At 41.2% G+C, this 15,912-nt stretch overlaps 1 protein-coding gene and 1 non-coding gene across 2 annotated transcripts; both read left to right on the forward strand.

The window, feature by feature from the left end:
* The first annotated feature begins 4,476 nt into the window (after positions 1-4,476).
* LOC112085762 lies at positions 4,477-4,583 on the forward strand. Its single transcript, XR_002899061.1, has one exon. It is a non-coding gene; the product is annotated as a small nucleolar RNA R71 (small nucleolar RNA).
* Positions 4,584-6,614: 2,031 nt separating this feature from the next.
* LOC112085489 lies at positions 6,615-7,409 on the forward strand. The gene is made up of 2 exons (XM_024154707.1): positions 6,615-7,136; positions 7,203-7,409. The coding sequence occupies exons 1-2, from the start codon at positions 6,615-6,617 to the stop codon at positions 7,407-7,409; spliced, it is 729 nt and encodes a 242-aa protein (XP_024010475.1).
* The last annotated feature ends 8,503 nt before the right edge of the window (positions 7,410-15,912 follow it).

Here is a 15,912-nt window from a genome sequence, read left to right on the forward strand (position 1 = left end):
TTGCCGAGAAATCCAAAATTGCTCGTTTTCACCATTTTTGATCATTTCAACTCCATTTCTTCATCTCAATCACATCCTCCACTCCAAATAGGCTCCAAAAGCACCTGTTTAACACTCTAAACCATGCAAAACTCTCTTGGACCTAATGCAATCTCCTAAGTCCTAAAACAATGCCTAAAGACCTAAAATGCATGAGATAAGACATGATTTGGACAAAAATATGTACACTAAAAGATGTAATTTATGAATATATCAACTCCCCCACACTTATCCTTTGCTTGTCCTCAAGCAAAAAGAACAAATGAGAGAGAGAGGTTGAATGCATTGGGAGTTCATATTTCCTTTTTGAGAGAAGTGATCACAATGAGAATTCAAGTTCATGCTAAATTATGCAATGCAAAGCCATACTCAGATATATATCAACTCAACAAGGAATCTCCACAAGTTCTTCTCTCTCTCAACTCTTTCACATTCATTAAGCTTTTATCAGGTGAATCTAATGATGCAATGTTTAAACAAGCTGGCTTGGCTAGGGAGAGGCTATGAGATTAAAATGATCTCATCAGTGTTCAAGCGGGTTTAATAAAGCAAAGGGATCTCTCTATGAATGATCAAACTTTGGCAGAATGCTAAAGGTAAAAAGCAACCTATGCATACAAGGGCAAAGACTCATCACACCCCACCCTCTACTCAAAGCTTTCTCACTTGCTCACTCTCTCAAGAACCTCACTTTTCACACTTATTTTCCTCTCACTAGGGGACTTACTTTTCACTTTCACTCTCAAGTCTTGGAGTTCAAACTTTACACAGCTCTCTTTTTTTCTTTTGCAACCTCTAGCCTCTTTTTTTCTTTCTTTTCAAAACATTTGAGCTCTTTGGCTTCTTTTCTTTTCCTTTTACTTAGAAGCTAGACTCTTTTTTTTCAACACACCAGAGCTCACTTTCTTTAACTCAAAACTCCAAGACTGGTTTCTTTTTATTTCATTCCCCTAGCTATTTCCACTTTCTCTTTTCCACTCATCTCACCTTTTTCCACTCACCAACAAGTCTTTTCCCCCACACTTATTCCTCGCAAACACTCTCAGTTCCTTGATGTTGGAACACAGCACTCAATGAGACCTGCCCTTGTCGCACTAAACCTAACACTTTCTGCTAAGTTTGATCCAAGGTGGCCTTTCAATTCATACACAAACATTGGCTTGAAAGAAGGATGGGTTCAAGGTGAGGGAACTGATCCATGATGCGGATTCAGCTACTTCAGCTAAGGAAAAAGGGAGGTGAAAACAATGGTTCTAGCTCAAGTATGTATGTCGGTATCCACAAGCTTATTCAAACAATGCATCACAAGATATTTTCAAGTCAAGTTCAAGGTTCTCACTTAATTAGAGTTGAGTTCAATTCAAACTTGCTTCTCAGATTCAGATCGTTTCAGACTTTGCAAGCACAGAAAAAGATTCACAAGCATATTCAGTTCAAGTTCTCAAAGTGATGTACTCTCTAGAAAACCTATCATTACTCCCTGCAAGATGCAACCTATATGATGCAACTAGACTCGATCCTAAAAAATGTGAATGCAACTAGAATGAACATTTTTTTGTGAAAATTTTCTGATTTTTATATACATTTAGATGCAACTAGATGAGACTCAAAATGCAAAAGAGAAAATAAGAACAGAGAAAACATGATTAGTAGACACTAAACTCCTCCCCCACACTTAAATAACACAGTCCCCTATGTTATAAAAGCATAAGAGAGAAGTGAAAGGCAAAAGCAAGAAAAATACAAAATGAAAAATTAAGAACTAGATGCATATGTACAAAGAGTTTGGAGAGTTACCAGACTTGTTCATGATGGAATGGAGGCATTGGACATGGAGGAGAATGCTGGTGCTTTGAAACCTCTGCTCTGACTCAAGTCTCTCAAGCGTTCCTCTTTGGTCATTGCCGTTCAGGGACCCCTTGGTATAGCAATCCCGAGGTAGTGATGCCGAGGGTGCCTGTTTTCTGGGCTTGTTGCAAGGGCACCTTGGTATAGATTCAAGATCACATCGGCTTGGACTCTCCCGAGGCATCACGTAGCACTTGGTCCCTTGAAGATCAAACTTGAGACCTCGGTAATGATCATCACGAGGTGCTTGGCTTAGGTCTCAAGTTCATTGCTCCTTTAAATCATTAGGCCGCCACCTTTAAGCTCCTCTTTGCACTTGTTCCTTCAAACCATTGAGCAAGAACACTTTCTAGAACCTGAGATCACTTAGCAAACCCATCAAAATATTCTAAAAACACTAAAAAAGAGATTAAAAAGATCTATATACAAGGATAAGCTTGGGGTGTCTCCCAAGAGCACTTTGTTTTAAGTCACTAAGTTTGACTTTGAAAAACCTGTTTTTAGCTGGGGTGAGGTTGAGCACTGATGCTTTTCAGCACTTCAATGGTCCTGAGCAAGAAAGCTGAGTTGGGTTGCTGCCTTTGGGAACCATTAGACCCTTGTCCTTGAGATCCCATCTTGAGACCTTTGTCCACCAGCTCTTTAATACCATCTGGGTCTTTATCAAAGATGGCCTTTGTGAGGCAAGCCCTCACTTCAGCAAACAGACCTGGTTTCCCATTGCAATCTAGCTTATACTTCAGAGATCCCTCATCATCAATCCAAGGAGTGAGATCAAAGTCTTGGGAAGAAAGAGTAGGTTCAATACTCTTGTCTTCTGATGCTGAGCCATCACTCTTGGTGTTAATCATCCTTAGATCACTAAGTGTAGGAGACCATGAGAGCAAGATGTCTTCTTCTCTGATCAATGACCCTCCATTCTCATACTTGTAACCATTGGAGTGAGGGTCTCTCTCCTTTTCCAAAGCTGAAAGAAATTGGGGTCCACGTAGAATTCCAGCAGTGCCCACATACTTCATCTCAAGTACCTTAGGGGGTTATATCTCTTGAACAACTGATCCACAAAATTCAGCCAAAAGGGGTGTAACAGGGTAAAATACATCCTTATCCACCTTTCAAAGCACCACTCTTTGAGTATCAAAGTCAATCATTGCACCAGTGGTGTTGAGAAATGAAGTTCCAAGCAATTGGGGGAGTTCTTTGGTCTTCTTCATCTTCATGATCACAAAATCAGTGGGAATTATGCATTCACCAACCTGTAGTGGATAATTTTCCAAAAACCCATATGGTTTCTTGGAGTAGGAATCTCCAAAGGTGATAGAAGAAGGGTAGGAAGTTATAGACTTGACCTTTAGCTTCTCCATCATGTCCTTAGAAATTATACTAACACTTGATCCTGAATCACACAAAGCATTCTCAACCCTAAAGTTTCCAAGAGTGCAAGATATAGTGAATTTCCCTAGATTGCCTAGCTTTGGGAGGGAGGTGGGTTTCATCTGAGTTGATTCAGAGGTGGAGGCACTATCTGTTGGCTTTGCTTGACCAGTTGGCAGCTCCTTTGTTTCAATAGACACTGAATCATTCCCTTGCTGAACAGAAAAAACTGAACCGGCTGCCCCCACACTTTCATTCTCAATGTCCTCATTGAGTTCATGTAAGAAGCCCATGAAATCCTCTATAATGGCATTCTCATCCACATGAGTTTGTGCAGGTTCACTAGAGACTTGACCATAGAAAAGGTCTTCTATTTCTTGCACAGCAGCTGAATGGTCATCATTGCAGTAGATGGCATTGCTGTAATCTTTTGAGTTTTGAAGAGCTTTACCAGGAAGAGAGACTTGTTGTTCAAAAGTGCAGATGCCCTTGTTCTTTTTAATAGCCTTTATTTCAGCTCCTAGTGTCTCCAGGTCGGATACCATCTTTTGTTGTCCTATTCAGAGCTGTTGGAGAACAACATTGAAATCAGGACTTTGTTGAACAGGTGGTGGGGCAAAACCAGGAGGTGGTGGCCTTTGTTGTAGGCTGACTTGATTTGTGAAGCTATTCCCTTGATTCTTAACCGCTGGTTGCTGAAAACCCTGTTGACCTTGGGAGTTACCTTGGTACTGATTCTGTTGAACAAAGCTTTGAGGAGGGTATATTTGGTCTTGGGGGTTGGCCACATTGTTGCTCCTATAGGACAAGTTCTGGTGTTTATTGAAGTTGTTGTAACCATTGAACTTGTTTTGATTCCCAATGAAGTGCAACTCCTCTTGAGTGAGACCCTCTTCATTAGTATTTGTGAAGCATCTCTTTTCCTCACTCACATAGTTTATAGGCTTTTGAGTGGCAGCTAGGGCTTTGTCAAGCTTGATATTCAGGACTTTGATCTTCTCTTCCAGCTCTTGGTGTCTACCAGAATCTTCTCCTCTATAGCTTCTATCATAATCTTCCCCATAAGTGTCTTGACTCATGGCTAAGTTCTCAACAAGTTCCATAGCTGCATTGATTTCTTTTGCCAAGAAATTTCCATTCGATGCTGTGTCCAACTGAATCCTGATCTTAGGAACAGCTCCTCTATACAAAGTGCTAAGGAGAGAGGCTTCTGAAAAGCCATGATGTGGACACTTATTTGTGTAGCTTCTAAACCTGTCCAAAGCTTCTCCAAAGGTCTCATTAAAATGTTGAGTGAAGCTGGAAATCTGGTTCCTTAGCTTTGCAGTCCTTGAGCTTGAGAAGAACTTGGATAGAAAGGCAATCTTGCATTGCTCCCATGTGTAGATGGATCCTCTTGGGAGGTTCTTTTCCCACTGATGTGCCTTATCTCCAAGGCTGAATGGGAACAATCTCAGTTTGAAGCTGTCTTCAGATACCCCATTGATCTTAGTGAGATCACAAACTCAGTCAAACTGATCCAGATGCTCCAAGGGATCCTCCATTGGTAAGCCATGGAACTTCTGATTCTGAACCATATTGATCAAAGAGGCCTTCACCTCAAAGTTGTTGTTTTGGACAGGAGGTGGCCTGATTCCTGCTCCATACTGGTGTGCATAAGCTCGGTCATTCTCACCAACAAACACTGGTGGTGGCTGATGACGTATGGGTGGGTTTGGGTGGGGCTGTGGTGGATTAACCTGAGGTCGGTCTTGGTGCTGGTTCCCTTGAGCTTGTTGGTGAAAAGGAATAATTAACACCGACTAAGATCAAAGAAACTAGCAGACTAATCACTCAAAAGGCCTTTGGTTCAAATTGTGACATCTATCTTAACTTACTCAATTATCTCGTGAACTATCTGCTTCAAAAAGAGAGTTGGTTGAATGAGACTGAAACCTTCTTTTTTAGAGGAGGGCACCACTTCGACTGATGCGGGCGCGGTTCCCTCGTCGTGAAATATAAGTAATGAAAGGGAAGACCCGCCCCCGGTCAACTTTCTTGTTGCCTGTATAGCTTTTTAGAACAGAGATCTAGCAACGCATTCTAGGCACAGATCATTGGTATTGGATGTATCGTTATATAAAAAAGAGTACAGGATGGAGCTCGAGGAAAATAGAAAGTTTTTATTCCTTTCGCAGGAGTAAGGATCTAGGGTTAGTGCGAATCAATAAGTTGGAACAACTTCGTAAGTCTTTTTATTTTTATATTGAAAAAAGGCCCTTTCAAGTAATTTTACAATGGAAAAGGAAATTTTCTTAAAATTGTAAAATTTTAGCAGAGCAGGAAGGAACGGGACCAGTATGGAGGAAGAAGCAACACTAGGAATACTGCTAAACAGCTTCATCAAAGAAATTCCTGAACAGTAGTGATTTGGATTCTTTTTCAAGAAAGTAACGCAAAATCTTTGCTCATCTGAGTCAAAGAATTTGCTAGTTGTCAGTCGAAAGAGTTGACTCCAAACTAGACGCTCTTTCTTTTCTTATGAAATTCCTAGTTGCACTTCACTTTATGCAATTCATGAGGAAATGGTGACTAACCGGTTTCGGACGAAACCTGTCGACGCATCACAACACAAAAACCCGCGCATGAAAATCCATGCGATGTATCGCGTTTTCACGTGGGTCCATGAGCAGCAATACCGGAGTGCTCCACAGCTACCCCTTCGACATGTATACAAAGGAGCAAGGCGGCTATCAACCTACTTACTTCACATCCATGGCTAGGCATTCCCAGGTAAGGAAAAGAGATAGATTTATGACAGCAGCTGCAATCCCTTAGCCGATAACTAGGCCAATCGGCCCGTCTTCGACTGTACCATCCCGCTTAGCCTACGCTCTCTACAGGGAATCAGAACCTAAGAGATTCATTCCCCCACCTACTTTCTCTCTCAAGAATTCTCAGATTTTGAGATGAATTTCCTGAGCTTAAGGGAGGGGTATTTATAAGTTGAGGGAGGTTTTGCATGTTTGCCACATGCTAAACACTTGTCAAAAATTCTTAAACCTTAGTCATCAGACCTAACACTAATCACCCTTAATCCAGCGCCAAATGTGTGGACAGAAACCAGCCACATCTGTTCTTATCCGCACATAACCTCCATCAAATTTCCCCATTTGTACAATAATCTGACTCGCTCATGCTTCCTCGGCGAAAATCTAATTTTCTCGGCAGAATTTTTATTTCCCTCGGCTAAATCCTTTCTTGCTCGACCAAAGTTGCTTCTCTCGGCAGAATCTAACTGTCTCTGTCCGTTCCAGACTCAGCACTTAACCGCGGTCTTGTCCGTGCTTACTCAATGAACGGGTTGTTACATCATGGGTCCTTTTGTGAGCTCATATGGGAATCACATACTTGTTGCTGTGGATTTTGTTTCCAAATGGGTTAAGGCTGTTGCTTCCCCAACCAATGACTCTAAGGTGGTGGTCAAGCTTTTCAAAAGCATCATCTTTCCAAGGTTTGGGGTTCCTAGAGTTGTGATAAGTGATGGAGGTTCTCAGTTTGTGAACAAGACTCTGGAAGGGCTGCTAAGAAAGCATGGTGTCAAGCACAAGATAGCTAGTCCATATTACCTTCAGACCAGTGGCCAAGTAGAGGTCTCAAACAGACAGATCAAGGCCATCTTAGAAAGGACAGTGAGCAACTTAAGGAAAGACTGGAGCAAGAAGCTGGATGATGCTCTCTGGGCCGATAGGACTGCTTACAAGACTCCCATTGGAACATCACCTTTGAATCTGTTGTATGGGAAGAGCTGCCACTTACCAGTAGAGCTTGAGTACAAGGCTCTTTTGGCTGTTAAAATGTTGAACTTTGACATTAAGACAGTTCAAGATAAGAGGGTACTCCAGTTGCATGAAATTTAAGAAATCAGACTCAATGCCTTTGAGAGTGCAATGATATACAAGGAAAAGACCAAGATCTTGCATGATCAGAAAATTCTCAAGAGGGAGTTCAAGGTGGGAGACCTGGTTCTTTTGTTTAACTCAAGGCTCAAGTTTTTCCCTGGTAAATTAAGGTCAAGATGGTCAGGACCATTCAGGGTTTTAGAGGTTAGAAGCTATGGAGCATTAGTCTTGGAGGGAAAGGATGGAAAGGGTTTTGTTGTGTATTGACAAAGGGTCAAGCATTACCTTGTTTCTGAGAAGAGGGTTGATATACTCATATTTTGTCATGTTTAGGATTGCATTTTTGTCCAAATATTGAGTCTCATGCATACATTTAGCTAGTTTTATTAGAGTTTGTCTTTGGTTCTAGATGTGTTTAAGAATTGCATTAGGTCATAGAGTGTTCTGCATTTTTGGAGTATTCTCAGGTCATTTGGAGAATTTTGGGAGCAACTTGGAGCTGGGATCATGGAGGAACCCTCACCTGTGTACAGCAACTCGGACGGACGGTTTGGTGCCGACGAGACCCCTACTTTAATCGCGTGAGACGAAGGACTTGCAGTGCGATTCAGCCTCCGGGGTCTTAATCAAAGATCACGACAATGGAGTCTAGATCTCAGAACAGTTAGAATCGACGAGTTTGGAGCACCGAGCCGAAATATACGGTCACCGGAAGACAGATCTCTCTCGCATCCGTTCCGGAGCAATCCCATACGTCTGGAAAGATCGCCTGTCCGGGGAGTCTTAACGTCCGATTCAGATTACAGGGTATTCAGTAAAGTTGAAGATTACCAAGTCACGGATCCAGAACAGGTAGAATCATTGGATTTGGAGTCGTGAGCAGAGAGTTAAGCTCACCGGAAGGCACACCTGTCCGATGAGTTACAAAGATTTCGTGGGACGATGCCTTTCCATTCTGATTCAGTTGCCGGGGTCTTCATCAAGATTCGAGATCTTTGAGCTCTCTTTCGAGAACATCTAAGTTCATCCACTTTGGTGCTGTGTGCTGAAAGATATCATCGCCGGAGTGGACATTGGTCCAAGAGCTTCCTTTTGATCGTTTCAATGCACTACAGAGATGAGCCGTCCAGGAAACCTTCCACTTCCCAAGCGCATCAAAGTTGGGGCTGAGTGAGTTATCTGTCTACTGGAGCTGGAAATCTGGATTATGAACAGTTGTCAGGAAGTTGTGACAGTTTATGTATGGTGAGTTCCTTGACACCGGGAAGACTGTGCTCGTTGTTGAAACTTACCTTGAGAGTTCTGTGCTTAAAGATCAACACCGACTCCCACACCGACCAAAGGTACCTCGATGTATTTTCCACTCGTTCAACACTTCACCAGCACCGGGCACAACATTGACCAAAAGCTTCCCGGTGAATTTCCACCCGTTCCAGCTAAAACTCCAGCACCGACCACAACATCGGAGAAGAGCACCTCGGTGTAGTTTGCTCCGTTTTAACCAGTTCATCCACACCGGCCTCCACACCGGCGCTTTATACCTCGGTCCTTAACCCAGCGAACTAACCTTTTCACAGCATCGGCAAAGACATCGGCCAGAAGCAAGCCGGTGCCAGCTCCATCGTCGAACCCATACTTTCAACACCGACCGTGACATCGACTTTACAGGCCCTGGTGCTAGCATCCACGTGCAAAAAATTGATTAGATCAATTGAAGAAGTTTACATCATGCATAAGACAAATCCAGAAGATCCACGTATTGGAGCAAATTGTTTCAGTCTATTACATTACTAGACACAATATTGGGTGATGTTCCCAATAATTGAAATAAAACATATTATTATAAAATTTATTAGTTTTTAAAATAATTATTTAGTATTTATTTATAATTTTTATTAATTATTTTGAACTAGTGATTTTGATATTAGTCATAATAATATAGTTTTTCTGTTTTTTTTTTATAATTATATATGATGTTTATTTTGGTAATTTTATGTTTACCCGCTAAAACAACCGCTGGTTTACCAGTCAAAAATGTTCCGCAAATGGATCCGTCTTAAAAATTTTAACCAGTCGTGCAAACCGCTAAATAACAGTCAAAACCGCAATCGTCCGCTTCTGCAAACTCCCGCACTCGCAACCGCAACCGCTGCGTTTAAACAAGTCAAGCCCTTAATCAAGAGAGAATCAGAGATTTCTGTGTTTAAAGCTGCAAATCCATCATCATCCATCTTTTCTTTCTCCATTTCTCATCATTAATCATGCCAATCTTCTCAACTTGCAATGGTTTAAGAGAGATTAGTATGATTAGTGAGTAGTCACCTTAATGAGGTTCTAGATGTGTAGGTTAGGGTGTTAAAGTGTTAGATTAGGGCTAGATTCATGATTTCATTTCTCTAAATAGCTGATCTCTAGGCTAGATCCATACACATCATATGTGGTTTAGATTTTAGGCATTTCATGCACCAAAAGTGTTTGATGAAATGCCTGAAAGAGCTATGTTAGAGATCTTTGCATTTAATGCCATGATGATGTTTGTTAATTGCTTAGATGATCTTTTAGAACTGTTTCTCAATGCTCATTGATTCATATTTCACAAATGATGATTTGGTTTGAAAATGGATTAGTGTAGAGGTTAATGCCTTCATGAGAGGATTAATCTAGATTAGAGTTCTAAATCATTTGATTCATGTCTCATCATTGTCATTAGCATTTCTAGTTTAGCACCAAAGCACCCTAGCCAACTATCATGTCTAGAATCTCATGCTCCCATCATTTCATATCATCTCATCTTGATCAGTTGTATTTGCTTGCTTGTTTATTTGATCATTAATCTTTGTTCTAGTTTTTAATCTTGTTTTAGGCATTAGTCACAAACAAACTTCACCATTTGCTTAAATTAAGAAACTGTCTTATATTCTAGTGTCTGATAACACCGTATTTTGACAACTTTTATGGATCATTTTAAAATACTTTTTCTATGTTTTTAATTGCTTTGAAGTACTTTTATTACTTTTTTCTAGTATTTGTAGTTCCAAGACTCTTTTCAGGTGATCGTGGTGTGTGTGTGTCGAGGGTTGTCAAGTTTTACCCTAAATGAAATCAATAGCCGCAAGTGCACAGCTGCTCGATTGTAGTACTTAGGGATCGAATCCACAGGGAAGGAGGATCTTTTCCTGCAAAAGCCTTTGAAAGAAATATAAAGTAAGGAAGTCTAGAACCAAACGGTTTTGTGGGGGTTTTGGTGGTATGTTTAAAATGTAAAAACGAAATCAAAAAAGAAACTACGGGAATTAAATGGCCTAATAACTAAACTTAACGAAAATGGATAAAAATGAGAAAAAAAGGATATTCTAATTGCTTAAATGAAAATTAACTAAAAAGGAATGGGAATATTGAACTAAAGCTTGAAATAAAAACGGTGTGAATCTATAAGGAAGAAAGCGTTGGGGTTCAGGGAAGTTTTCTCAGGGGTACGAACGATTCAAAACATTGCTAGAGAGTAAAATTGATAAGATCTTAGCTTAAACCTTTCGAACTGGAGTCAGGGACGTATGAATACGCCACTGTCGTGATCATAGACAACTATCTCTCTCAACCCTGACCAGTAGGTTTCCACTCTGGCCCTGGAAGAGAAGAGATGCATTATGTTTAAGACTCGTCAGCATTCACAAATCGCCCATAGGTAGGTTTCCACTCCTATGTTTGTTTTGCTCTCCCAAACTAGATCTGACACCGGATGAACACTTTTGTGTCACCAAGCATCTGGATCAGATTGTAGTTCATGACGTTACTCTCATGCAGTAAAAACGAATTCAGAAGAAAAAGTTCTAAGATTCGGCTCAAAAGCTCATGGAATCCTCATCGAACATATAAATCCCCATCGAAAATCTCTTAATCCCATCAATAAAACTACTCAGACGTGATGAACGAAATCAAAAACATAGTATTAATAAGTAGAATAGAAACCGAAATTGAAAAAGAAAGAACAAGGGTTCAAGAGACAAATATCTCTCTCCCTGAAAGCTAAAGCAAAAACAATAAGAAAAATATGATGTAATGATAGATGATTATAATTAGGTTTCCTAAAACATGTATTTATAGTACTCATGATATCTCTGGGCGTCACTTAGGGTTTCTCCAAATGAAGGAATCATTGTGGACTTCAGAAATGGGCCTTCGGGCTCGGAGATGGCTGGCCGCGGTCGGGAGGGCTGTGACCGCGGGGAATGGGTTGCTGGCCGCGGTCGCGGTGCTTCTGACCGCAGGAAATCGCTTGTTGGCCGCGGGTGGAAATGCTTGCCGGCTGGTTTACGGGACATCTTGCTCTTTGCGTATCTTTTGATTGAACCGTTGGATTGCCAAGCTGTAAAGTGTGCTGGAAAGCTGATACTTCCATCATCAAGATCTCCAAATTTGAGCTGGATCGGACGGTGAGAAGGCCTTCAATCAGGGGTGAACTTCTGACGGTTTGACTCTGAGCTGAAATCTGGTTTTCTATCCATTTTGTTAAGCTTTGCCCTAAGTTACCTGAAAAGAGTCTTGGAACTACAAATACTAGAAAAACGTAATAAAAGTACTTAAAAACAATTAAAAACATAGAAAAAGTATTTCAAAATTATCCATAAAAATGGTCAAAATACGGTGTTATCAACTCTCCCAGACTTAAACCTTTGTTTGTCCTCAAACAAAGCAAAAGCCTAAACTGGTTAAGTGAAAACAAAATTAGGGAATGCACAAATCTCATAGACATGAACTCCTAAACTAGGACCAAAGATAGTGCATCAATCCACAACTTAGTCTAGAAAATTCTCACCAATGCACAAGAGATACTAGTCCACTTTTTCCGTCATGCAAAACTTAAACAATCTAAATCTTGATTCCAGTCAACTAGCTCTCTACATTCATTAAGTTCAATAGTGAGTTCTCATTAAAGACATCATCCAGGGTAAACGGCGTTTGACATTAAAGGGCTATTTAAGTGGTGGAGTTTAAGTGTTTCGGGTTACCTGAAGATCTAGAGGATGCAAGATAATATACAAAACCGCAAGAGAGATAAGGACCTGTTGATGACCGCAATTTTCAGTCACTTCTTCTTGCCAAATGTTGTTGCATAATCCTTCCTCCTTTGTTGTAAACAGCTGTTCCCCCAGACTTAGATTCTTTCCGAGAATCAGAAAATGATCTCCAAAACTCCATAAAATCGAACTCCAGTTGCCTTGGGACTTAAAATTCGACCTCTCTAGACTCTCTAAGGCTTTTATTTCCTTTCTTTTCTTATTTTCGGATTTTTTTTATTTATATATAGGAAATGCCTTTTAAAGAGAGAGAGACTAGAGGACGAGATTGTACCAAAATTTGAGATTTTTCTAAGGCAAACTGAGCTTTCTCTTGTGTTGGATCCTTCCGGGAACTCTTCCGGCAAATCGCAGGTATCTGTCCTTGGTGACTGAAAACTGCGTCGTTCCTCTTTCTCTCCAACGTTTTTGCACTTATCTGCATATAAGACAATAGAAAACAAGAGTGCATGTGGTTTGAAAGAGGACTGGTTAAGGTGGGGAACTAGCTAAGGATGAACTAGCCATTCAGGATCAACAGAGAGTGGTAAAAGGGTAAAGGAGTCCTGAATGTATGATTCGTTTCCCTGGTCTAAAGCTTTAATGAGAAAATTAAGTCCAAATTAAGTCCAAATAAAACAGAGCTAGTGTATCCCTTCATCTAAATCGAAATCATTCAAATTCCTCTGGGGTACTTCGTTTCAAATGTGCTTAGCTACCGCCTAGTCTAGTCCTAAATCATGAATGAGCATGTCACTAGGAACAGTCTAAAGCACACAGTCAACTATCATTGATTCATGTTCACCATTCCCTTTAAAAGCGTATTTTGTTTTGAAAACCGATTATGAAAAACTTTAAGGAAAATGCGAAAAGTGTAGATAATGCAAGACTCATGAAAGAAAAGTGGTTAGAAAGGGATGAAATCCTCCCCAGACTTAAATCACACTGTCCTCAGTGTGAAACAAGTCGAGATTGGATGAGAAAAATGCATAGATAATCGAATTGGTAAGGACAACGATAACTTACCTGGATCCGGGATGCTGGTGGAGATGAACCGGTTTCATTCGAAGAGGTTTGGGAAAGTGATTAGGTGGTGATGAAGGTGGTGGAGGGTGATGAATGAGGTGGAGTGGGGATTGGTGAGGTGGAATGGGGTGAAGTGGGTGGTTTGGGGTCGGGTTTGATCTCAGCGACCAATTGCCACGGTCAGGAGTCACGCGACCGCGGCAAACAGGTGCTTGGCCACGGTCAGAATCACGCGACCGCGGTCGAAGAGGCGTTTCCCGCGGTCAGAACGTCTGCGACCGCGGGGGCTTATTTCGCGGCCTCTTCATGCTTCTTCTTGGTTTCTGCTGGGCCGAGCAGTCAGGGACCATCCTTCTTTTTGGTTTTTTTTTCGGGTTTTTTGATTTTTTTGGCTTTTTTTGTTTTATAAGAAACACCTGAAACTAAGAAAAATAAAATGATCAAAAGAAAAAGAAAGAAAAATCCTAAAGAAAACAATACCTAAATGGATTGCCTCCCATTAAGCGCTTTTGTTTTAAGTTGTTTAGCTCGACTTTTGGTGTTGGACGTTGCTTAGTCTGATGAAGAAGACAATGTCCTGAGACAAGTCTTTTTCAACATCTCCTTGCTTTGCCTAGCAGGTTCTTCATCACTCCAAAGTTCTTCTTCAAACTTTTCTGTTGCAGAACGTTTTCCTGCTTTGCTGTTGTATGGGACAGCTTCTGTGAAGACATCTTTGTCGATATTAGCAAATGAAATCCTCCGGTTTGGCCAGTCCATTATAGCTCCCGAAGTTGCTAGAAAAGACCATCCGAGAATCACTGGATATGTTGCATCTCTCGTCTCGACAATGTAGAAGTCGACAGGCACTATGCAATCTCCTATTCTCAAAGGAATTTCGTGAGCTATTCCTTGAGGTGTTTCATTGGAATCATCAGCTAGACTAATCTTTGCTCTAGTCCTGCGCAGGTGTTTAATACCAAGTCTCAAAGAAATTGCCTTGGACATCATGTTAAGACAAGCTCCAGAATCACATAGCACGGTTTTAAACATTTCTCCTCTAATAGAACAAGAGAAAAGAAACTGACCTGTAGTCTTGACCTGATGGAGAATTCGGACTTGCCTTTCTCTGTAGGTGTTGGCTGGTGTTTCAAACGCAGAATAGGATTCAAAAAAGAAAGCTGCAGCATCATATTCAATGATTGAATCGATGTATGGCATCTTTATCTCGCTGCATATCTGGCCTTCTTGGATTGAAGAGTCAGCTGAATCTTCAACACATTCCTTTGCCATCATATAAGGTAATGATTCTTGCCAATCTGTTTCTTCATCTGAAACTTGATTTTCTTCTTCCTGAGTTGCTTTTTTAGGTGCTGGAGGTTGAAGTTGGGACAGAAGATGTATTATTTTCCTCTCAAAACCCGGAGGTGCATCTGAGCAACCAACTCCCGCGGTCAGAGGCGTCGCGACCGCGGGAAAACTGCCCTTGGCCGCGGTCAGGATGCTCGGACCCGCGGCTCCGGATATGACTTGCTCATAGTCCGTTTCTTCCTTCTTGTACTTGACACGAACTTCTCCAGCTTCTTTATTGGGTACACCAGCATCATATGAACTCATACCAGGGCGTTGTTGGGCATCTTCATCAGGATTTTTGGGAGATTTCTTAGAAAATCTCTCAACTTGCTCAATGTTGGGCATCTGTTCCATTCTTGCATCGATCTCCCGTGCTTTGAGCTCGAGTTTGTTCAGCCAGTGCTCGATCTCTTGCAACTCTTCATCTGTCTTCTCTCTATACCAGGAGGCGGATTCTCGGAAACTCTTTAATCTCCTGTTTTGATTCGACAATATCACTTGAGTTCTGTATGATGTCATACCCTTGTCTTGTCTGCTCTGTTGCGACTTGGTGGATCATTCCAGATAGTGTTTGTGCGTCCTTGTGGGTTTGCTCTTCCAGAACTCGAACATGATTGGCCATATCATCGAATTTTCTGTTGAACTCTTCAGAGATTGAATCAATTTTCTTGAGCAGGGTGTTTTCGGTGAGAATCTGCTGATCAAGGAACTGGTTTATCATCCCTTCGAGGCGTCCCAAACGTCTGCTGATCCTCAAGTTGTCCTCTTGCTGACTAGGGTTCTGCAGTGGAGGATTATAGGCGTGTGGCTCGAAGTAGGTTGGAGGAGGACCATAAGGATCTTCCCGGCGTCGAACAGTCTCTCTGCGCTGGTGGTAAGGGTGGTTTGGCTGGCTGTATCGATCCATGTGGCTAAGATTTTGGGCTTGGTGTTCTTCTCTGCGTCTGGTGGCTTGAAGAGTGTTATAGAAACCTTCCTCATAGTGTATATTTCGATTTATAGGATCCATATCTTCTGAAATGGAAACAAAATAACTTGACTGTGGCACCGGCCCCAAAAACTTGATCGTGGTGTGTGTGTGTGTCGAGGGTTGTCAAGTTTTACCTTAAATGAAATCAATAGCCGCAAGTGCACAGCTGATCGATTGTAGTACTTAGGGATCGAATCCACAGGGAAGGAGGATCTTTTCCTGCAAAAGCCTTTGAAAGAAATATAAAGTAAGGAAGTCTAGACCCAAAAGGTTTTGTGGGGGGGGGTTTTGGTGGTATGTATAAAATGTAAAAACGAAATCTAAAAAGAAACTACGGGAATTAAATGGCCTAATAACTAAACTAAAGAAAAGGATAAAAATGAGA

This window comes from Eutrema salsugineum, unplaced genomic scaffold, assembly GCF_000478725.1.
Source record: "Eutrema salsugineum unplaced genomic scaffold, Eutsalg1_0 scaffold_3, whole genome shotgun sequence".
Taxonomy (NCBI): domain Eukaryota; kingdom Viridiplantae; phylum Streptophyta; class Magnoliopsida; order Brassicales; family Brassicaceae; genus Eutrema; species Eutrema salsugineum.